The sequence below is a fragment of the Anabrus simplex genome, chromosome 6, assembly GCF_040414725.1.
Source record: "Anabrus simplex isolate iqAnaSimp1 chromosome 6, ASM4041472v1, whole genome shotgun sequence".
NCBI lineage: Eukaryota > Metazoa > Arthropoda > Insecta > Orthoptera > Tettigoniidae > Anabrus > Anabrus simplex.
Window position 1 is genome coordinate 121087449 of NC_090270.1, and position 24053 is coordinate 121111501.

At 41.9% G+C, this 24053-nt stretch overlaps 1 protein-coding gene across 1 annotated transcript in view; it reads left to right on the top strand.

The window, feature by feature from the left end:
* Positions 1-21781, top strand: part of LOC136875533 (dipeptidase 1) — a 74340-nt gene extending 52559 nt beyond the window's left edge. The window contains exons 7-11 of the mRNA XM_067149080.2: positions 5457-5633; positions 8685-8772; positions 10681-10756; positions 12932-13082; positions 21585-21781. Coding sequence (XP_067005181.2) covers positions 5457-5633; positions 8685-8772; positions 10681-10756; positions 12932-13082; positions 21585-21686 — 594 coding nt within the window. The 3' untranslated portion in view covers positions 21687-21781. The remainder of the gene's footprint in view (positions 1-5456; positions 5634-8684; positions 8773-10680; positions 10757-12931; positions 13083-21584) is intronic.
* The last annotated feature ends 2272 nt before the right edge of the window (positions 21782-24053 follow it).

Sequence of the window (24053 nt, forward strand, 5' to 3'; positions counted from 1 at the left end):
CTCCTCTTGCTTCTTTTCTTCCTCCTTTCCTTCCCCTACAGTATTTCCTTTCTTCCTCCTTCTATCTTTTTTCTTCTTTCCTTAGACCTGAATTATTACTTACTGCTAGGGCTGTCTCAAAGAAACTAGGATGGAGAGATTTTCCTGCAACAGTGCTGGTGTATGCAGTGGTGCAATCCCGTGTGTTAAAATTATCTATAGACTCCGATATACACTTTAAGACACGCAGAGGTATCAGAGTTTTGTTCAACGGAAGATTTTGTTTTACATACCGGAAGCCAATGACGTGGAATTACCGCACTTAAAACTCAAAATATTACCAACATTATCCAGGATCGAACCCGTTATTTCGCGAACAGGCCAACTACTCACCTACTCTCCTAGGAAGGTTGGCTACAAAAATACTGTATTTGTTTCGATTTCTCCCTTGCATAAATGTGAATATTAGATAATACGGTCGTTTTGAGAAGATTATATCGTAGAAGATACATTATCACCAATATCAGGTAGTGTGGTTTGATCTTCAAACAGCACTACCAAAGTTTATGCTGTTGTAGAGAAACCGTAACTACCGATGGTGCAGCCATATTGAAGCGTACAGGGCAAGGGAACAGTAAGGTAGTTTGCCATTGCTTTCCTCGCTAGGCCAGAACATTCTATTATAGCATAGCTGGCCCTATTAGCAGCCCCTTCCATACTGTCACAGCCATAAATAGGACTGAGACTTCTATGGAAGCTACATTTTACTTCGGTTTATGTTAAGAGACTGACGCAAAAATAATATGTCCTCAATCTTATTCTTATTCTACAACGACCGTCTTTCCCACACCTGTGAGGTTGTGGATGCGAACTGCGTCGCACATGTGGATTTGGCCCTGTTCCACGGCCGGATGCGTATTTCTGTGGTGGTTGGTAGTGTGGTGTGTTATCTGAATTCGGACAGACTGATATCTTAATTATCCTGATTCGCATAGGAATCTTCAATGTTTTCAGTGATAATTTTCTCTATCAGTATACTCGAGGTCATATTCTATTCTTGATTTAATGTAAGGCCCAATGGCCTTAACTACGCCAATAGTAATAATAATAATAATAATTTCGTGTGGCTATTTCTAGCCGAGTACAGCCCTTGTAAGGCAGACCCTCCGATGAGGGTGGGCGGCATCTGCCATTTGTAGGTAACTGCGTGTTATTGTGGTGGAGGATAGTGTTATATGTGGTGTGTGAGTTGCAGGGATGTTGGGGACAGCACAAACACCCAGCCCCCGGGCCATTGGAATTAACCAATTAAGGTTAAAATCCCCGACCCGGCCGGGAATCGAACCCGGGACCCTCTGAACCAGTACCCTGACCATTCAGCCAACGAGTCGGACAACTACGCCAATAAAGACACTTAAACATCTGTCTATCTATCGATCTATCTATTTCAGAATTAAAATTTTGAGATCACATGCAGGTGTTAAGGACAACTATTGTACGGGAGATAACAAATGGAAAGATACAGTCTACAACAATAGAAAGATGACTATGTTCGAGATCAGTTATGCGTAGTTTTCACGATGTCAGTTGGTGAGACAATTGTCAGAAGACAGTTGACCGGCTTACAATTATTGGTTACGTGTGAACACTTCGGTCCTTTTTTCCAGGCAATTGCCCTCACAATGCCCAGACAATCGATTGTCTCCAGGGGTAGACCGAGGACAACCAACTGGGCCCAGCAGCAACCTCCACCTCCCGGAGCTCAGTATTGTCGAGACAGTTGGAGCCGTGTGTACGTGACAGGCCAGTGCCTGTATATTTATTTTGTGCCAATTCGCTTGTGTCAAACGAGAGGTGCAGCCGACTGCGTGGTCTTGATAATTTAAACAGCGGCGAAGCGTGAACTAAGTAAGGGGGGAGACAGATTTAAAAAAAAAAATTAAACTATTTTAATCACATTAGTGTATATATGGAATTTTGTTTTCGACGCATACAGATGTACATTCAATATTATATTAATGACTGAAACTAAGACAAATCCTATAACAACCTATAATCCTACATTCACTCGTTTTATTTTTAAATATAGACTAAATGGGCAGTGGGAGTTGTCATATATTGCTATGTAGATTTAATAAGAGAAATAAGAAATAAATAGATTTTCGTACAAGTCACCTTAAACAATATTCTTGTAAATTAGTTCAATCCGCCTGTCCTTTATTTCAGCAAATATATATATTACCCCTCGTCTTCAAGTCTCTGGTTGGTCACTGAATTCCTGTCCGACTCGTTGGCTGAACGGTCAGCGTACTGGCCTTCGGTTCAGAGGGTCCCGGGTTCGATTCCCGGCCGGGTCGGGGATTTTAACCTTAATTGGTTAATTCCAATGGCACGGGGGCTGGCTGTATGTGTTGTCTTCATCATCATTTCATCCTCATCATGACGCGCAGGTCGCCTACTGGCGTCAAATAGAAAGACCTGCACCTGGCGAGCCGAACCCGTTCTGGGATATCCCGGCACTAAAAGCCATACGACATTTCATTTCATTTCACTGAATTCCTTAAATAGGTTTTAATTCGTTTCAAGGCATTAATAGCGCGTTCACTAGAAACTGACGTTAACGGAATATACGGCATGTAGTTAAGCAATTTTGTTGTTTCCGTATGCACACACTGGAGTTCATTATTCAGAATGTAAGCCAGTAGTTGTGGTGGTTATAATACCTTAACTAATAATGGCGGGCAAGGAAGTGCATGTACATGAAGGGTTTTCATGCTGTCATTCATTTATTAGGTGTAAGTTTGCTATATTTCGTATTTGAATATGATTATTTTATTTTTAGACTGTCTTATAATGAAATTAATTCCAATTAACTACATTAAAAGCATGTCTGAGATGATAGCCAATAAGAGCACCTTTATACCTGGAATCCAAATACTAGCCAATGAGAACAAGAAGAGACGCTGGCAAGTCTGTCTACTGGGCGGAGAAATCTCGCTATAGGAAAGTCATAGTTCCACAGTCAGCACCTACAGATAGCATTAGTGTTGCTCTATCTGAAATCAAAGGGAACATACACAGAATGGACAGCGTCTACTTTCGCCTACGTGCTTCGTGTAACTGACGCGAGCCCTAACATTGCCGAAGTGAGACGAAAATAAGTAAAGCGGAGATTATAATAATGTCATGAATGTGAAAATAACTAATGTCCTAAAAATAACTGAATTAACTAGACAGTATTTCGTTCACAAAATGTTAAGGGTACACGCTGTCTACCCTGTCTCCCCTGACGCTTCGCCCCTGAATTTAAATACTTTAATTTATAAATTATTTGTAAGCTGTTCGCGCAAATGTGGCTTCAAAGTAGGGTGACGACACTAAAGTAAAATGCGTTGAGCTGTATAGGGTGCGACGATGTTTTTGTGCGACCAGCACGAAGACCTGTAGAAAGACAAAAATGCTGGTCAAGCGGCACTTTCTGAGATTATCGATAAAATTAACATTCAAGGATTCCGTGTGACTGAGGTTTGCATGTCTCAGAATTAAATTCCTGGCATATAATAACAAAATGAATGTAATTCCTCACGGGATACTACAGATGCTGCGCACTCAGCCATGTTTCGTGGCAATAGCTTCCTCGTGTAAAAGCGTTCTCGTTCAACTGGACTGGCCAGCGATCCTACAATAATTAGAGGACAACTGTCGCCAACAACTGGCATCCTGTAAACTATGCCTTATGGATGTCTCTGTTGTCTCATATAGAGATGTACACGTTGGAAATTAACTCTACCAAGAAATTTTCAGAGGTTGCTGAAGGATGTTGTCCAGATATTTTAATATAAGGAAGCAAGATTACTGATGACTCATTACTGAGTAACTCTGTAACTTGATGCAAGTACTGTAACTGTGCCGCACGCAGAAACCAAAAACCATACTCCCCCAACAACAGCAAACATTACAGGCATACCCTATTACGAAAGTCGTGCTTGTAATATTTCGTTCTCATGCTGGCTGGCGCACATCTTGAAGCAACGGGTGGAGCTCGCTCGAGGGCTTGAACACATGTCCGGCAACCGCGCTGGACAGAGAAGAAACAAGTAACAAGGAAAATTGCAGCAGCGTGAAGAACGTATCGCTCATTACTCAAACTGAGCCAGTAGTTAATGCTTCAAAAGTCCAGGTTCTACACCGTCGTCTGTCGATCGTCTTACCGAAAAAGATTCAAGTGAACTTCGTTGGTTATTCATTCTTTTACCACAGCTGTGGAGTCGCGGGTACGAAATGTGTCGCGCATGTGGATTTGGCCCTGTTTTACGGCTGGATGTCCTTCCTGACGCCAGTGTTAGAAAGTGTTGGGACAAACACAAACACCCAGTCCCGGGCCAGAAGAATTAATCAGAGGCGATTAAAATCCCCGACCCGACCGGGAATCGAACGCGGGACCCTCTGAACCGAAGGCCTCAACGCTGACCATTCAGCCAATACGTCGGTCGTTGGTCATTCATTAATTTGAAAATTTAATCAAACCTTGAATGTACAGATCAGTCAGTTTTCTTTGCAAGTTCTTTTCACTCGTTCATGACTTTAGTAAACAAAGAAGCACAAATCCATAATTTTGGCTTTCAGGCAAGCAACTCAATGTCGAAAACATGAGCTACGAATTTTAGGTGAATAAAATATAATAAAGTATGATTTATTCCTAAAAATTACAATCCTTTTCTTAATCATCGTTATTCGGTCGATTAGATTAGCAGTTTACCTTTCTCTACCACTACGAGCGCTAATATGAGTCCATGCATAATTTCACTTAAGCCCATATAACTACATCAGTGTAGACATTTTTCAAAAATCAGAAAACGCCTGAGGATATTGAACCAAGGAACACATTACAGAAATAATTATTTGAATAAATTAATTTACCTAGGATTTGAATCAGAAAGAAAACGACCGAGCTCGATAGCTGCAATCGCTTAATTGCGACCAGTATCCAGTATTCGGGAGAGAGTAGGTTCGAACCCCACTGTTGACAGTCCTGAAAATGGTTTTCCATGGTTTCCCATTTTCACACCAGACAAATGCTGGGGCTGTACCTTAATTGAGGCCACGGCCGCTTCCTTCCCACTCCTAGCCCTTTCCTTCCTATCGTCGCCATGAGACCTATCTGTGTCGGTGCGACGTAAAGCAACTAGCAAAGAAAAAACGAGTAAGGAAACAAGCTGTTTTTCCGGAACTGCATTTAGGCCGGAAGTTATTTTCAATTTCTCTTTAGCTATACAGGACTCACAATTTGAAACCTTTCCGGGCGCTTTAGCTCTTCAACTTTCGGCACAATTGAGGAAATTGCTTAATTTTAGGTTTTTCATAGAATGGGGAACCCTATTTTGTCTGCTAAGGGATGTTTTCAATATTAGAACAAGATTACATGAAAGCCTCTATCCTAGTCGATGATAACTAAACATTCCTTTTGTCTCTTACAGTTGGTGGTGAAGGAGATGAACCGTCTGGGAATGATGGTGGACTTGTCCCACGTGTCTGCGCCTACCATGAGAGACGCCATAGAGGTGTCAGTAGCGCCTGTCATTTTCTCCCACTCATCCGCACGAGCAGTTTGCAACCATCACCGCAACGTGCCCGACGATGTTCTGAAGATGGTGGTAAGTACACAGTTTACAAGATATATATATATTATTGCTCAATTGCTCACAAGTAAAGTGTATCCCGTGAAAAATGTAAATCAGCATAGAATTGTTGCGCTACAAATTTCATACATTGGCTTGCTGCAAGTCGTGGGATATCTGTCTTATAATTTGCAGAACACTTTCCGGCCGGGAGGAGTGGAGTACGTCAAGTTGACATAGAATCTAAAAGTGGCTGGAAGACATCTATTTCTCATTCCTTCTCCCTACGTGGGATCGGCCCTTCTTATCCTCTTCTTACAGTCTTGTCTTTCCTTCGCCATGTCTTCTGTTTAGCTGTTGTGCATAAAGGCTACCGATTATGGGTTCTTAAAATGGATGAAGGAAAGAACTCTAGAACCACAAAGCTCTGCCACAATTCTGATACATCTTAACTTCCAAAGCTGCTTGTAAAATTTGGTGGTTACATATTATTTATTTCGCGTATGACTTAGATAAAGCACAAAACAATGAAGAACAAACAAAGAAAAGAAAAATAAGTTCATGATGGACACTTCCCAGCAGCCCTTTTAAATTACAGTCCAGGTTCTTGAGCCATTCAACTACATCGGATGTCGCATTTAAAAAAATCTTGTCTCTCGCCTGGGTAAAACCTCATACGACACTTGAAAGGCGATGTGGTAGATTGTCTGACTGCCATTCCCACAGTCGCATACAGTCTCCAACCACTGCATAGGTACATGGATTAAAATTCCGTTACCGAACTGAACATCAGCAGTTAGACTGCCAGACGATCATACGTTATGTCCTGGCAAACAAATAAAGCACATTGACTCAGCGAGAATTTGGTAGACATATCTTCTCTTAAGTTCTCGATCTGTCTCATCGGACTCATGACTTCGTCGCTATTATTGGCAATACTGCAAGTACTCGTGTACAATAGGTCATCTCTAGGGTTCGGAAGTTTATGGCTTAAAGAAGTAAAAAAAATGCAAGTGAATATGCCCTAAAAATTAGCTAAATATGACCCCAAGAAAAGTAAAATATGACTTAAGGATTTTAGCGGTAGGTAGCAAGTATTAAAATATCACTAACATTAAACCTGCCAAGAAGTGTTTAGCGAAAATACAGTAGTTACACTTAATCATGCAAACAGACAGAGTGACAGTTGGTACGTTAAAACTTTATACATTCACTCAGTATCAGCCTAGAGGCGCAGTTCTCACTCTGTTTTTCCTAAAAAGCACAAAAAATCATATTAGCATGCATTTTAGTATCTGTCAGCGTACCTAAGTACTGCAATTTCTTTTTTTTCGGAATCATATCTTGTAAACCAGCTACCTATCTGTTTCTGGAAAAGAAAGAAAAATACATCTACTGCATAATTTTGAAATCCACTGTTTGGAACACGACGCAGAAAACATGTACTTACCTTATTAAGAATGGCTCCTCAATTTAAACAAAAATGCTCAAAATTGACCAAATATGACCTTATATCACTAAAATGAGCAAAAGGGCTCAGAAGCAACCCCCACCACCCGGAGCTCAGTATTGTCGGGACATATATGACATGTCATATTTTATTTCTTTATATTCTTTCCAGGAGTTTGCCGACCCATCGCTTAAGATGGAACGACGTTGGATATGTATGTATGTATATGTGTGTGTGTATGTATGTATGTATGTTATTTCCACGAATAATGCAAGTTAAGCACGACTGTCTTCTGTCTTCTGATAATTGTCTCATCAACTGGCATCGTGTAAACTAGGCATAACTGCTCTCGAATATAGCCGTCTTTCCATTTGTTATCTCCGGAACATTAGTTGTCCGTAACACCTGCATGTGATCTCAACACTTTGATACTGAAATAGATAGATAGATTATTGGCGTAGTTAAGACCACTCACACCCCCACCCCACCCCCCCCCCAATTTTAATTGGCTAAAAAAAATCTGATTGGCTGATAATTTAAAGAAGAAGAAAACCGTAGTAGCGCTGACAACTTCAGCACACACAAAAAAAATCTACAGACTCTTCAGACTCTTCAAGTAGAACAGATTTTTTCCTTGAAAATTAATTGTCCGTCCTCCCACCAGAGGGGGCACACAAATTGATAGTACAGACATCTGAAGATTAAAGGCCCAACTTCTTCTAATACACAGTTTCACACTGATAACACAGATGGCCTTCAAAAGAGGCGCTCAGTTCACCTCCGGTACAATTATTATTATTAATATAACAGTGGCTGAATAAGAACTGCGTTATTAGCATAACTAATACCTCCAGTTACTTCCATAGGTCCAAATCAAGGCGTCAGCTGAGACAAGATCAAGAAAGTAACCATTTTTTTCTAGCCCTTGTCTCCTGATTGATATTTGCTCTCCTTCAGTTCATCAAACCGTTTTCCCAAAAATATCGCTTCTTCCTCTTTTAATCCTTATCCGCTTCTTTTCCGTTTGTATTACACTACAGTAATATTTATCTTTGTCTGTAAGCTTCTTCTTTCATTTCTTTCTTCAACCTTCCACGTAAAATCTTCATTTAACCACATTTGTCTTCGTAGTTGCTTTTTTTTTTTTTTCAATGAATTTTCATCAGTCTTACTGATGTCTACTTTACCTTCAGTGCTCTTCTTCTTCCACTCCTGTATGTCTTGGAGATTTGAGCTCGTTTTCATTTTATGTAGATGGGCTGTATCTTTATAATTCCGTAGTTGTGAGTCATCAGACCTGACAATTGTTGCCCTGTTATTCTGTCTGTTCAAGGCTAGTCTTTGTTTATATTTCACTATTACTAGGTAGTGATCACTGTTAAGGCAGTGGTGTTTGTAGGTGAGAGTACGATCCAATGTTACACCTAGATATTCAGGTGTTGGGCAGTGATCTATTTGAGTATATTTCTATACTACCTGCAGTTTCCTTGCCGCCTGTTTGTTCTTTAAATGGAATAATAATAATAATAATAATAATAATAATAATAATAATAATAATAATAATAATAATAATAATGAATGTTAGTCAAATGCATAAAACTTTCATGTTTATTAATGGCCTTTTTTTTAAATTTCAGACAGCTAATCGAGGAATAGTGATGGTGAATTTCTACTCAGGCTTTGTAGTATGTGAAGAGAGGAAGGCTACTTTGGAAGATGTAGTAGGTAAGTACAACTTAATTTGTCTTTTCTTGGTTCAGGAGTGGAGTGGATGTGTATGTGTCCTCTCACTCAAACTGTGTCTGTCTTTTTGTCAAATATCGAACTACTGAACATCACAGTCTTCTGAGTTCCGTGATTTATGGGTAGCACTCCTGCCTCTAGAGCCTCCGTGGCTCAGGTGGCTCCATGTGAGATTTGTGCTGAACAGAAGGGAAACGGGATATGTTTTCCTCCGGGCACTCCAGTTTTCCCTGTCATCTTTCATTCCTGCAACACTCTCCAATATCATTTAATTCCATTTGTCAGTCATTAGTCATTGCCACAGAGGAGTGTGAAAGACAATTCCTATTCTTGCCACTAGATGGGGGCTTCGTTCATTCCATCCCTAACCTGGTCGAATGGCTGAAGAATGACTGTGGATATTCATTTTTGCTTCTCAGCTGGTGATCCCGGGTTTTGGACTGACAAAGGTCTCGCTGAGGAGCTGCCTGATGTGAGAAGCAGCGAATTCGGTCGTGAAAGTAAGCAATAGGCTGAGTATGTTGTCGTTGTCATTCTCACCACATGATACTCCAATACCTGCTGGCCATTTGGGTGGGCAGCAGTCATCTTGGCAAGCCAAGTCTCTTAATAAGCAGTTGTGGCACGGGTTGACTTATATTTGATAAGTAACCTCGTACCATAGCCGCCTCTGTGGTGTAATGGTTAGTGTGATTATCATCCACCCCCGGAGGACCGGGTTCGATTCCAGGCTCTGCCACGAAATTTGAAAAGTGGTAAGAGAGCTAGAACGGGGTCCACTCAGCCTCATGAGGTCAACTGAGTAGAAGGGGCTCCATTCCCACCACCTCAGCCATCCTTGAAGTGGTATTCCGTGGTTTCCCAATTCTTCTCCAGGCAAATGCCAGGATGGTACCTAACTTAAGGCCACGGCCGTTCCCTTTCCTCTTCCTTTTCTATCCCTTCCAATCTCCCCGTCCCCCTCACAAGGCCCCTGTTCAGCATAGCACGTGAGGCTGCCTGGGCGAGGCACTAGTCCTCTTTCCCATTTGTATTCCCCGAGCCAAAGTCTCACGCTCGAAGACACTGCCCTTGGGGAAGTAGAGGTGGCATCCTTCGCTGAGTCATAGGGAATAATAATAATAATAATAATAATAATAATAATAATAATAATAATAATAATAATAATAATAACGCTATTGGCTTTACATCCCACTAACTATTCTGATATTCGGGGACGCCGAGGGGCCGGAGTTCCGTCTTGCAAGAGATTTTTTACGTACCAGTAAATCTACCGACATGAGACTGACATATCTGAGAACCTTCAATTACCACCGGACTGAGCCAGGATCGAACCTGTCAAGTTGAGGTCAGAAGCCCAGCGCTTCAACCGTCAGAGGCACTCAGCCCGGCTCAGAGGGAGAAACCAAGCTTGAAAGGTAAATGGATTAAGAAAGAAAGGAACACCGTACCATTGCAGTACAACTATGATTCGTAAATTGGATGTAATAATAATAATAATAATAATAATAATAATAATAATAATAATAATAATAATAATAATAATAATAATAATAATAATTCCCGGCCAGGTCGGAGATTTTAACCCTAATTGGTTATTTCCACTGGTTCGGGGACTGGATGAGTGTGTCATCTTTAAATAGAAAATGAAAGAAGGAAATCATAAGAAAAAATCGGTAATATACAAACTATTAAAAAACAACTAGGATATGATGTCCGAAGACTTTTAGGAACCTTTAAAATACATGTACTCCTTGGTCTGGGATTGAGCCTGTGGAACCCATTTCCACTGATCTATCAACCATTCTCAGGATAGCCGACGGTGGGAACTAGCCCCTCTCCCGAATACAGATAGATAGCATTGAGTGATGTATATCTTCTTTGTTTCAGCACATATCAACCATATCAGGACAGTAGCAGGAGTGGACCACGTAGGAATAGGTGCTGATTACGACGGTGTTTCAGAGTAAGTTTCAACACTCCATTGTTATTATTATTACTATTATTTCTTTGCATATTTACTCATTAATATACTAAATTCTTCCCTTAGAATGAAGCATAGCGGTGTATTATTGAATACGACTAAGATTACTTCTGATCTCGTCATTTGCTTTATAAACGAAATGATAAGTCGGGTTGTAAATTTCACCAGGAGGAAAATTCCTTTCAGTTTTGATTATAGTCTTGATGGAGTGGAAGTACCTCACGTACCGAGTTGTTAATATAAGGAAAGATTTTCAATGGGGTAATCATATTAACGAGATTGTAAATACTACTACTACTTCTACTACTACTGCTACTAAAACGTTTTCATTCCGGTCCTGAAGGGGACGTCGGGCCTCCTAGACGGTAACGCCGTCTCTCAGGTCAGAGAGATGTTCGGAGAATGCGAGGGGGTTCGCGGCCGTGGTCTGTTCTAGGACCTGCCCCGGCATTCGCCTTAGTGCAGGAGAATAGACAACCACGGAAGACCATTCTCAGGATAGCCGACGGTGGGAACTAGCCCCTCTCCCGAATACAGAGCCCTCGAACCATGGACCAGCCGTGGCCACTTGTGGGCCAAAGCACACTCGGCATCCACCGACCGATTAAAGGTCACAGATCTCTTCATATGGTTACATCACGAGTGTATTTAGGGGTTGTAGCAAGTATGTGAAGGAGACGACGAATAAGTCATTGGTAAGATCCCAATTAAAGTAGGTTTCAGTGTATGGGGACCCTCACCAGGATTATTTCATTCGAGAACTAGAAAATATACAGAGGAAAGCAGTTCGAGAAGTGTTACGAAAATGTTTCAAACTTTGGGCTGGAAAGGCTTGGCAGTAAGGAGACGAGCTGCTCGACTAAACAGTATGTTATGTTTCGAGCTTTCAGTGGAGAGATGGCGTGGAATGACATTAGTAGACGAACAAATGAATGAATGAATGAATGAATGAATGAATGAATGAACAAATAGAATACTTTTCTCTCCCAGTCACGGATGAGCACCAACTGGTGAAAGAATATTCACTTGTTCTAATCATAATTAATGCATGCATTTTTATAACACACAGTATTAAAGTTAATCCAACTGAGGAACTGTTACAAAATTATTTAACTATACCTTGTTAATATACTGTATATATCATAATTACTTCTAGGACCTATCATCAGTTAATGATTTTATAAACTTAGCATTTGAGATACTTCCTAGACTTCAGCTAAGTCGTAGAGTCTAGGATACATCCACATGCATCTTATCTCTTTTTTAGATTTCTCTCCCCACATCTCTCTGGTGGCTTTAATTCTTTGTTAAATAAATTAAGAGTGTAAAGTTCAGGTTTATTTTCGATTTTTACCAAATTTCTTTCCCATCTATGAACTTCTCCCTGATTTTTCTTGTTTCATTATAGTCTTCCGGTACGTGTTCCTTTTCCATATCTTTATTGCATAAAATAAGTTTGAATGGAGTTTTTAAAAGTAGAAAATATTATAATATGAAGGTAAAATTGGAAGTCAGGAGGAAAAAAGTGGGGTAAAAATTCGTTTAAAGGAAGAGGAATTAGGGATTGAAAAACATACCAAAGGAGATCTTCGATAAATTTCCATCTTCTTTGAAATAATGTAAGAAAAGACTAGGTAAACAGCTGATAGGGAATCTGCCACCTGGGCGACAGCCCTAAATTCATATCAGCGACTATTTATTTTATTTTAATTTGTTTTATTTTCATTTTTATTTTCATTTTCATTTTCGTTTTTATTTTTTATTTTTTATTTTTATTTTTTATGTTTTAATTTTTTATGTTTTATTTTTTATTTTTATTTTTTATGTTTTATTTTTTATTTTTTATTTTAATTTTAATTTTAATTTTAATTTTAATTTTAATTTTAATTTTAATTTTTTATTTTTATTTTTTATTTTAATTTTTATTTTAATTTTTAATTTTTAATTTTTAATTTTATATTTATTTTTGAAAAATATACGAGAGCTTATATTTCTGAGTATCTGAACTGCTGTTACCAGTTACTCTTGGGGTGGAGAATTGGGAGAAATACAACATTTGATTGATTCTGTTAACATTGATGTAAGTAGTCTTTTGAATCTTTCATGTCGCTCTTAGTAGTCTGACAAATTAATATTTCACATTTCGATCTCTGTCAGGATGCCCGAAGGCCTTGAAAATGTCTCGAAGTACCCAGACTTGTTCAACCGACTGGCTAACAGCAAGGAAGGCGAGCCCACATGGACATCAGACGACCTGAAGAAGTTGGCAGGGCTAAACCTCATCAGAGTGTTCGGAGAAGTGGAGAAGGTAAGTACCGAGCTGCCATCACATCCAGAAGTGAATGTGTTTTTATTTTATTTTTTACTCTGTTACGATAGCGCTCACTGAAATGTAAGCAGGAGTGATATCGTCACTAGCTTCACACCTCGGATGCTACAGTCCCAAACCCTATCAACTCATACGTTTTCTTAAACACGGAAGGCGTATTTCAGATTCCAGATAAACTGTAGATCCTACGACTTCCGATGCGTAATAAACCATCATTCTCAATAATATTGCAAACAAACTATACGATTTTCACACAATTAGAAGTGTATATCATAGGTGTACGCGGCTCCGTGGTGTAGGGGTAGCGTGCCTACCTTTTACCTGGAGACCCCAGGTTCAATTCCCGGCCAGAACAGGGCTTTTCCTTACCTGGATCTGAGGGTTGGTTCGAGGTCCACTCAGCCAACGTGATTACAATTGAAAACCTATCTGACGGTGAGATGGAGGTCCCGGTCTAGAAAGCCAACAATAATGGCCGAGAGGATTCGTCGTGCTGACCAGACGACACCTCATTATCTGCAGACCTTCGGGCTGAGCAACGGTCGCTTGGTAGGCCATGGCCCTTCGGAGCTTTTGCGCCATGGGATTTCGTTTGATAAATGTATTTATTCGTATCAGAAGCAATACGTCATGTATAAATTATTAGTTAAGAATGAGAACAATGATTAGATAACTGGTAAAAAAAAAACACTCGAGATACATTCTAAGTAACAATTATGTCATATCATATAGGGCCAAAATTCAGCGAAATCTCGACCATTTGGTGTGGCCTTCGCTAACTCTCGCATAGTGCAATCGAGAGGGCAAGAGTTGCAATGAAGGAGGTGCACCATGGTTTGTTCTTCTCTGCAGGCACAGAGGGTTGACTCATCGGATAGACTCCGCTTCTTCATATTGATCTTAGATCGACCGATCCCAGACCGCAGCCAGTTCAGACTCTTTCATGTACCCACGACAGTTCTTCCTATTTTCACATCAGCCAAATAATAATAATTTAATGTGGCTATTTCTAGCAGAGTGCAGCCCTTGTAAGGCAGACCCTCCGATGAGGGTTAGTGGCATCTGCCATGTGTATGTAACTGCCTGTTATGGTGGTGGAGGATAGTGTTATGTGTGGTGTGTGAGTTGCAGGGATGTTGGGGACAGCACAAACACCGAGTCCCAGATCCAAGGTAATTAACCATTTAAGGTTAAAATCTCCGACCCGGCCGGGAATTGAACCCGGAACCCTTCTTACCAAAGGCCAGTACGCTAACCATGTAGCCGGACATCAGGCAAATGCTGCGGCTGTACCTTAAGCAAAGCCACGGCCGCTTCCTTTTCACTCCTAGACCTTTCCTATCCCATCGTCGCCATAAGACCTATCTGTGCCAATTGTAAACAAAAAATAGAAAATGGGAAACCATAGAAAACTATCTTCAGGGCTGCCGACAGTGGGGTTCAAACCCACTGTCTCCCGAATGCAAGTTGACAGCTGCATGACCGAAACCATGCAGCTACTATCACTATCATACTATTACGGGTTCAAACATGGCAGAGGTAGTGGAATTTTCGAAAGACGGAAAAGTCCATTCGACGCTCCATGTCGTACGATTTCGCCATGTAAAGGATTATCTACTTACTCATTTGATGTTTACTCGAAAAAATCCATTTAAAATACTCAGTCATAGGTGACGCATCAGTGATCCGTTTCTCTGCCATCTGCTCGAGTAAAACAGAACGTCGAAACTGAAACGCAGACAACCTAGATGGCGTTACTTCAAAATTCCTGCGCACACACAATAACTAAGGCTAGTCTGTATTATTATTATTATTATTATTATTATTATTATTGTCGTCCCTTTCAAGAGGGCCCCCGGACGTCATCCTTCCTGTAAGAGTACCTTACACAAGATGATATTGACATAACGTAAACATGACGTGGTTCGCAGCCAAAACTTTCCGTTAATGGTATAAATACAGGATGTTTCTAAATTACACTGACAAGTTTTGGGATCGGAAAGATAATATTCTTTCAAACGTCTTTCTAGAGGAACCCACAGGCTGTGACATTCGTTTCAGTGCAAGAAAGGTTTCAATCTTGCAGAAAAGAATTGAAGTATGTAACTATGAGGAAAATCGAATGAACAAATCATAGGCCTAAATGTTACAGGTATTTGTTGACCCTGTCCGCCTCCACTGAGAAGAGCTGCATCACCTCAGGATGAGTACACGAATTTACATTTTACATTGACCTAAATATACAAAAAAGCACAAGTGAAGGAGAAGGAAAACCACTCACTTCAGTGTCAAATTAGTAGTATGGGTCCATTTCTTACAACCAGAACCAATTGCTGCGCCGTACGCCAAATGTATACCCGCCAACTAAATCCGTGCGTTTGCTATATTTGTAAGCAATGAAGAATTGCACTGTACCGGGAAGAAGTCAATAGAATGGGTGGAAAAATGATAACTCAGCACATGATGGATGGAAGTCAGACATCACAGGTATGACTCTCACAGGCTGCGAATCGAGTAATCGGATCGACACTGCAATATGACGGCAAGCAAAGGGCAAGTCCGTAGTCTTACGGGACTGTTAATATAATGAGCTTTACCACGGAATATTTCGTTCAATGTCAAATCAAACTACAAGAACGCGACTTTTCGTTTCAAAAGACCATCAACAGAGAAAGACCCACGACGGCCAAATGTTGACGTCAGTCAAGTTATTACATCCCGCTTGACGATGAGCTAGATTCTTTCTTTCTTTCTTTCTTTCTTACTTACTTACTTTCTTTCTTTCTTTCTTTCTTTCTTTCTTTCTCTCTTTCTTTCTTTCTCTCTTTCTTTCTTTTTCTTTTTCAGAGTTTGTTTTACGTCGCACCAACACAGATAGGTCTTATGGTGACGATAGGATATGAAAGGGATAGGGGTGGAAAGGAATCGGCCGTGGCCTTAATTAAGGTACAGCCCCAGAATTTGCCTGGTGGGAAAATTGGAAAGCACGGAAAACCATATTTAGGGCTTCCGACAGTGGGCTTCGAACCCACTATCTCCCGGATGCAAGCTCACAGCCGCGCGCCCGTAACCGCACGACCAACATGCCCGGTCCTTTCTTTCTTAAACTGTTTACCCTCCAGTGTTGGTTTTCCCTCGGACTCAGCGAGGGATCCCACCTCTACCGCCTCAAGGACTTTGGGTTCGGATACAACTGGAGATGAGTACCAGTACCTCGCCCAGGCTGCCTCATCTGCTATGCCGAACAGGAGTCTTGTGGGGGGATGGGAAGATTGGAAGGGATAGGCAAGGAAGAGGGAAAGGATGCGACTGTGGCCTGTAGTTAGGTACCATCCTGGCATTTGGGAAACCACTTCGAGGATGGCTGAGCTGGGAGTCGAACCCGCCTCTACTCAGATGATCTCCCGAGGATGAGTGAACTCCATTCTAGTCATCTTGACACTTTTCAAATTTCGTGGCATCTAATCACACTAACCACTACACCACAGAGGTGCAATGAGCTAGATCCAATAGTTATAATGTGGATATTACTATTTTTGAACCCTTCTTCAGAGAGACCACGGCCCGCTTCATGCACATTATGTTGTCATCTGATGGAATTGCAGTCAAAGAGCGTATCTTGTCAGACGGGATGTTTCTTAGTTTGTTACCAATTCTGATACAGATGGGAATTTTTAAGGATGGAAGCCATTTCTTTCAGCGTTTAGTTAGTTAATATCACCTCTAGGTTTCTTTAGTTTGTCAATCACAAAATATAAATTTATGAAAACACTATAACATATCTGGAAAACAAAGGATACATTAAATGAGTTTTAAAAATGATTATAGTGTTTAATAATCGAAATATTTAATGACTAGGAAAACAAAATGCACAAGAAACTTACGTTCCACCCATTTTTCAGTTTATGAACCAAATCTCTCGATAAGTTTCTCCCATCGTGACACCAAGAGGTGAATAAAAGTCACACGGTGAGTGATCTGACCATGAGATGAATTATTGAGGTCCTCTCAACCATACTTCTCAATTTTTGCGTGAAAGAAAGCTACAACGCAGGAGCGACTACACCTATTCGGACCACTGAAGAAATACCTAGGTTGTCAACTCTTCGGTTCAGATGAAGTGAAATCGGCCGTCCCAGGTGGCTATACTCCCAGGGAACAGAGTTCTATAAACAAGGCGTATTAGACGTTGTGCCACGATGGAAGAAATGTGGCGAGAGAAAGTGCTTATACGCTGAAAACAGATAACACATGCACGATCTTTCTTATAAACTTAGACCGAACGCAGGGTGTTTGTACTCTGCGCTACGTCAGTTGCCTCAGTCGGACCATGTCGCGCGCGGTCGCCGTGCTTTAAGCGTGTATACAATCTGATATGAAATCTTACCTTATAAATGATGCTGGAAGTGTAGTCCTTCCTGGGTTATTCAGGCATTGTATCTGGTAATCACATTGTGGCTGACGCCACTGTAATGTTTCTGATTTCATTCGTAATGCTTTTTTGTTTTTCTGTTCCTCCAATGTGTGAGGATTTGTTCGATGCACTTTCACTTGGAGTTTACCCCACAAGTAAAAATCACACACTATTAGATCTGGAAAACAAGGGGGAGAATAGACCATCACTGATCACTTTGTCTCCGAACACTTCTGAGACTGTAAGAAGGGAATCTTCTGCTGTATGTGCAGGGACTCAATCTTGTTGAAACCACCCACGCGATCTTTCTTCTTCCGCTAACTGATGGAAGACTGCGTCAAAATTTCATCTTGGTACCTTTCTTCATACTATCGTCTCGAAAAAATGACTCAATTATTCGTTTGCACTAACAGCACACCAAACACCAATCTTCCTATCATAATGAGGGACTTCATAAATACCATTAGGATTTTCTGCTCACCAATAGCGAGAGTTATGACTGTTCACACAACTATTAAGACGAAACCAGGACGTTTACACACGAAAATACGGTTAAGACGAAACCAGGACGTTTACACACGAAAATACGGTGCTGTTATGATAACTGTCTCACCCTGTTAACGACTGAGATTCAGATTGGCGACTGTTGCTTACCAGGTCGAATAAGTGCAGGCTGCTTGCAAGGTCAAAAGCTACTGCACAGCGTAATTCAGACGCCCCTTCCAATGTAGTTTTATGCAACCCACAATATTCATTCCGTCCTGAAAACATCTTCCCTGTCGGTATGCTCAGGCAACACAACCGCGTATCTTGGTATTTTCCGCTTCACCATGATAGGACGCCGTAATGTTATACTCGTATTAAACACTGGAAAACATGCGTTTGCCTTCTAGATCATATGAACCTGACACGCCGGTGAAACACTAAATTGATATTGTGACCGCAGGAAACCTAATATTTGCTATAAGCTGCGTAATGTGCCGTACGGAACCGTAGTGTAATTGGTAAAGGCGTGGCGGAGCAGGCTTGCACGCCAGGTGGGAGGTTCGAGTCCCGGGCGAAGATTATAAATTTTTGAAATATTGGTATGCATGCAATGTAAGTTCAATACCCGTTTTCATGCAAATTCTGTGTGAATGAATATGTTTTTGGCCTTAATAAGGGCCGATTAGTTAGCAGGCCGGACACTCACAGATCGGAAATAACAAGAACACAACTGCCCTGATAATGTTTTATCGCGGAAAATTCTCGATGTGATGACCGTTTTGGTTTATGAACATTCGGGCTCGGTTTCCAATAGATCGTCTTGCGTGCTGAAGCCTTCCAGGTGTAACTGCTCGGCAGGTGTCCGTGATGAGTTGCCGGAGCTGGTCGGAGTTTTCCGGCGCTCTTCAAATGTTCTTCAAATGACCCCACAAGAAGAAGTCTAACGGCGTTAAATCCGGTGATCTGGCGGGCCAAGAAACAGGGCCTCCTTGTCCTGTCCATTTCCCTGGCATTTCCTCGTTCAGATGGTTACGAACGGACAAAGTCTAATTTGGTCGAGCTCCACCCTGTTGCAACCACATCGTCAAACGAACGTGCAAAGGCACATCCTCCAGCAGCAGTGGGAGTTCCTGACGCAGAAAGTGCAAATAGCGTGGGCCCGTCCAATGGTCCTCAAAGAAATAAGGTCCAATCAGGCGATCCCCCAAAATTCCACACCAAACATACACTCCCCATCGTACTTGATGAGCAGCCTGTCGCACCCAGTGAGAATTGGTCGGACTGCAATAGTGCATGATGTAGCGATTGACGTTCCCATTATTGTTGAATCGCGTTTCGTCGGAGAACAAGATATGCGATACGAATGCTGCACCATTGACCAGCCTGCCTTATAGCTAGAGCCCTGCACGGATGCGGAAATCCACAAAGTTAGTGTCTTGGCGGATGCAAACTGTATGGCTGTGCGGATAATTTTGCTGATCATTTCTAAATAATGATGTTTATTGATTTTCACTCAGGTAGACTCCTACTTTTACTTGTGGTTAGGCGACCCTTGACATTGGAATGAGAGAATGGTAATATATAGAACCTTTAGACCATAAAGCCGTAAATCTGACCCAAGCCTAACTGGCTTCTGCCCACAATTAGTGGACGGAAGAAACAAAGATCAATACGTCGGTAGTTGTCTTTCTTTCTTTCTTTCTTTCTTTCTTTCTTTCTTGATCGGTTTACCCTCTAGGGTTGCTTTTTCCCTCGGACTCAGCGAGGGATCCCACCTGTACCACCTCAAGGGCACTGTCCTGGAGTGTGAGACATTGGGTCGGGGGATACAACTGGGTAGAATGGCCAATACATCGCCCAGGCGGCCTCACCTGTTATGCTGAACAGGGACCTTGGTGGTGGATGGGGAGATTAGAAGGGATAGACAAGGTAGAGGGAAGGAAGCGGCCGTGGCCTTAAGTTAGGTACCATCCCGGCATTTGCCTGAAAGAGAAATGGGAAACCGCGGAAAACCACTTCCAGGATGGCTGAGGTGGGAATCGAACCCACCTCTACTCAGTTGGCCTCCCGAGGCTGAGTGGACCCCGTTCCAGCCCTCGTGCCACTTTTCAAATTTCGTGGCAGAGCCGGGAATCGAACCCGGGCCTCTGGACGTGGCAGCTAATCACACTAACCACTACACCACAGAGGCGGACTCTTTTTACAGAGGCGGACCGGTAGTTGTCGCAAGAGAAAATCCCTCATAAACCTGTGACTGTAGGGGTTCTGGTGCGAGGTGTCAGATCAATTGTATTATGTTAACAGATCTATCCGTTTCAATATCTTAGGTGTAATATACTGAAGTTAAATATTTATAATATCCGCGGATAATCATTTGCGGGTGCGGATGAAGGAAGAGAAGATGTGTATATTATTTTGTATATCCGCGCAGGGCTCTACTAATAGCCACCGACAGAACTCCATTCGAGCTGCGAAATCTCGCCCATGGAGTTCTTGGTGTAGCTCAAGATGGTATGGGTGAAATTTATGTTCATGCAGTATTCGTCAGACGGACGGCTGGCTGGTGTTCACCTGTCGCGCAGTCGCCCTTGTACTGATGTGTGGATTAGTACGAGCTGCCTTCAGAACGGCCTCTTCTGTTTCACTCGATGTAACGGACCTACCGCGAACTGGTGGCTGGTTGGAAATCACGTCTTTCAACACGGAGGAATGTCCTGTGACCTGCCGGGATACCGTTTCTGGTAGTGCCTCGCACGCGTTTTGTCTTGCTCCCCATAAATGAGGAGCATGACAACGTATTCCTCTGTGGAAAACATGCCGAATGACAGCAGAGATTACAGTACATTCAGGCCCTAACCAGCGGAGTATGCGCAGGGCACAAGATTAATAACAGGGTCATTCTACTGTTTGAATGTGGGGAAACGTTGGCCTGTGTTTACGTATTCAAACAACATACCGATGCAAAAATATTTGAACGATGCAGGATTCTAACCGCCGCTGGCACAATCCGTTGATTGCTAGGTGAACGCCAAACCACATTCGCTACGGTACACTGCTGGAAACATGTTGGTAGGATGACAGCAGAGTTCATTCGCTATCCGGTTCGGTGTTTAAGATATTAAATACTGCACTGTTATCTAGTTTTATGCACTGACTTCCCTCTTCGTTACACCCGATCACGAGGCACGACACATTAACATAGGTACATGGTAAAAGGACGTTGCTACGTTATTTCAAGGCGTCGAATTTTGCGAACGGATGATATAACATTTCGAGAGGTTTCAGAATCGTGTACAGAATGTGCTCAATGAACATTCGTACCATACAGTACGACTGCACGGGAATAGCACCCATATAACCATGTGCACGTTAGTTGGGCTGCAGCAAACGATATTGGAAGGGGCAGCTGAATCACGCTGAATATAATAGTTTGTCTTTCATACTCATTAACTATGTAATAAAAAGAAATTGTGCGGTGCTCTTCGATCCACCCTGGTATATTGATGTAATAAAAAATGAACTGTAATAGAATTCTCTCCTTCGATAGAAAAATACTAATGTAATTTCTCTGTTCTCTTCAGGTAAGAGATGATCTAGCAGCTGCCGGCGCAACACCCGTCGAAGATTGGCTGCCCAAGGAAGACATTCAGCCAGGGGAGGAGGAGTGTCTAACAGAATTGTGATGCTCCAACATGACATAGCTCTTCACATCATCATCCACTTTCGCAAAATCAATAACATACCTTACCTCCATGACAAAATAAACTCATGCTTATAACTTCTGTCTTATTCCTTGAAACCTATGATCAAGCACAATCCCAAGCAATTTCGTCATAATGAAATATTAAATTCCCATTAGGAGACATTAATTTACTTCCCCCGATTGATATTATCAGTTAATTCGTTCGTTCGTAATCTGTTTACCCTCCAGGGTCGGTTGCCGGCCCCGTGGTGTAGGGGTAGCATGCCTGCCTCTTACCCGGAGGCACCGGGTTCGATTCCCGGCCAGGTCAGGGATTTCTACCTGGACCTGAGGGCTGGTTTGAGGTCTACTCAGCCTACGTGATTAGAATTGAGGCGCTAGCTGACGGTGATGTAGCGGCCCCGGTCTAGGAAGCCAAGAATAACGGCCGAGAGGATTCGTCGTGCCGACCACACGACACCTCGTAATCTGCAGGCCTTCAGGCTGAGCAGCGGTCGCTTGGTAGGCCAAGGCCCTTCAAGGGCTGTAGTGCCATGGGGTTTGGTTTGGTTTTTCCAGGGTCGGTTTTTCCCACGGACTCAGCGAGGGATCATACCTCTACCGCCTCAAGGGCAGTGTCCTGGAGCTTCAGACTCTGGGTCGGGGGATACAGCTGGGGAGGATGACCAGTACCTCGCCCAGGCGGCCTCACCTGCTATGCTGAACAGGGGCCTTGTGGGGGGATGGGAAGATTGGACGGGATAGACAAGGAAGAGGGAAGGAGACGGCCGTGACCTTAAGTTAGGTACCGTCCCGGCATTTGCCTGGAGGAGAAGTGGGAAACCACGGAAAACCACTTCCAGGATGGCAGAGGAGGGAATCGAACCCCCTCCACTCAGTTGACCACCCGAGCCTGAATGGACCCCGTTCCAGCCCTCGTACCACTCTTTTTTCAAATTTCGTGGGAGAGCCGGGAATCGAACCCGGACCTCTGGGTGTGGCAGCTAATCACACAAACCACTACACCACAGAGGCGGACATATCCGTTAATTACGTGTTATAAACTTCATATTGGCCGATGGTGGAATTTTAGAATGTAGAGAACTCAACAGGTTAAAAAAAATCACTTTTCCACCATTTCAATAATCTTTGATTATTCTTACATTAAAATAACATGGTACATGTTTTGTTTTTATGAAAACATCTTTAGCCGTTTTCAAAGTTCAAGATTAAAATGCACACAAAGTACAGGTTTCATAGACACAATTAATAACGCATTGTTAAGAACATATTGTCCTAATCATGGAAAAGACTTAAAAGAACTATGCGTGTTGGAGTCTCAACTATTATAACTATATACAATTATTCAGGAAAAGAACGTTCAGCAGGTCGCTTGCTGTGAGTAGAAAGGGGAAATTTCTTAATTCGGACGAAATGAACCAATTGTGTTTGAATCAAAAGAGCACGTGCAGTTGTATCAAATCCCGTGTCACCTACCACAGCTGACTCACACCTGATTCTTGTGTATATTTATTGATACAATATATTCAGAAATAATAGGATTGTGGACTACATAAATACTACACATTAATCAAATATTAAACGAAGAATCAAGATACATAAAGTAATAAATTAAGAGTATTCTACTTGACAAAACACAGGTGTGATTTAATAACTTTTAAACATCCCGCACTTGTCTACACACTGGTCATCGTGGTTTCGCTTCCACTGAAAAATAAAAAGTAAGTTGCCTAAAAGCGACCCATTTGTGTTCACTGATTTTCAATCCTCTGTTGAGGTTTGCTGACAATAATTCGCTTGATGACGATGGTATTACTGCATCGAGATATATGTTTGTTAGCCGAGATCCGAATCGAGATTTGTTGATCTTCATCCTGAAAAAAAACTGTTCACATCTGTAAGTACTTCCGAAGATTTAAAAAAGCCGACATTTGGAATTACCGTTGTTTGGACATTACTCTTTCGTGTTCTCATAACAAACTTATTTTAAAAACACTCATTTAAGTACTTCGCTATTAATTTCAGTCTCTCAACACCAGCAATACCACTGTTCTGATGTGCATGATACAGTTCGTAATGACGCCTAACATTAAACTTTTGCAGACGACATGCTTTTTACACACTAAGCTTCTCCTTCATGTTCACAACTCAAAACTCATGCGACCATTCCGGGTCAATTCTACCGAAACTGTTTCTCTTACCACTCGTAGTTTTCCTCACGTGTGATGTCTTACTGCGGGCACTGATTGACATGCCTACGATATGTAATTTATATTTTAGTAAAACTGTATCTTATTTCTCCCTAGAACTGAATAGGTTAGGTGGAGGAAAGCTGCAAAATGAGTCC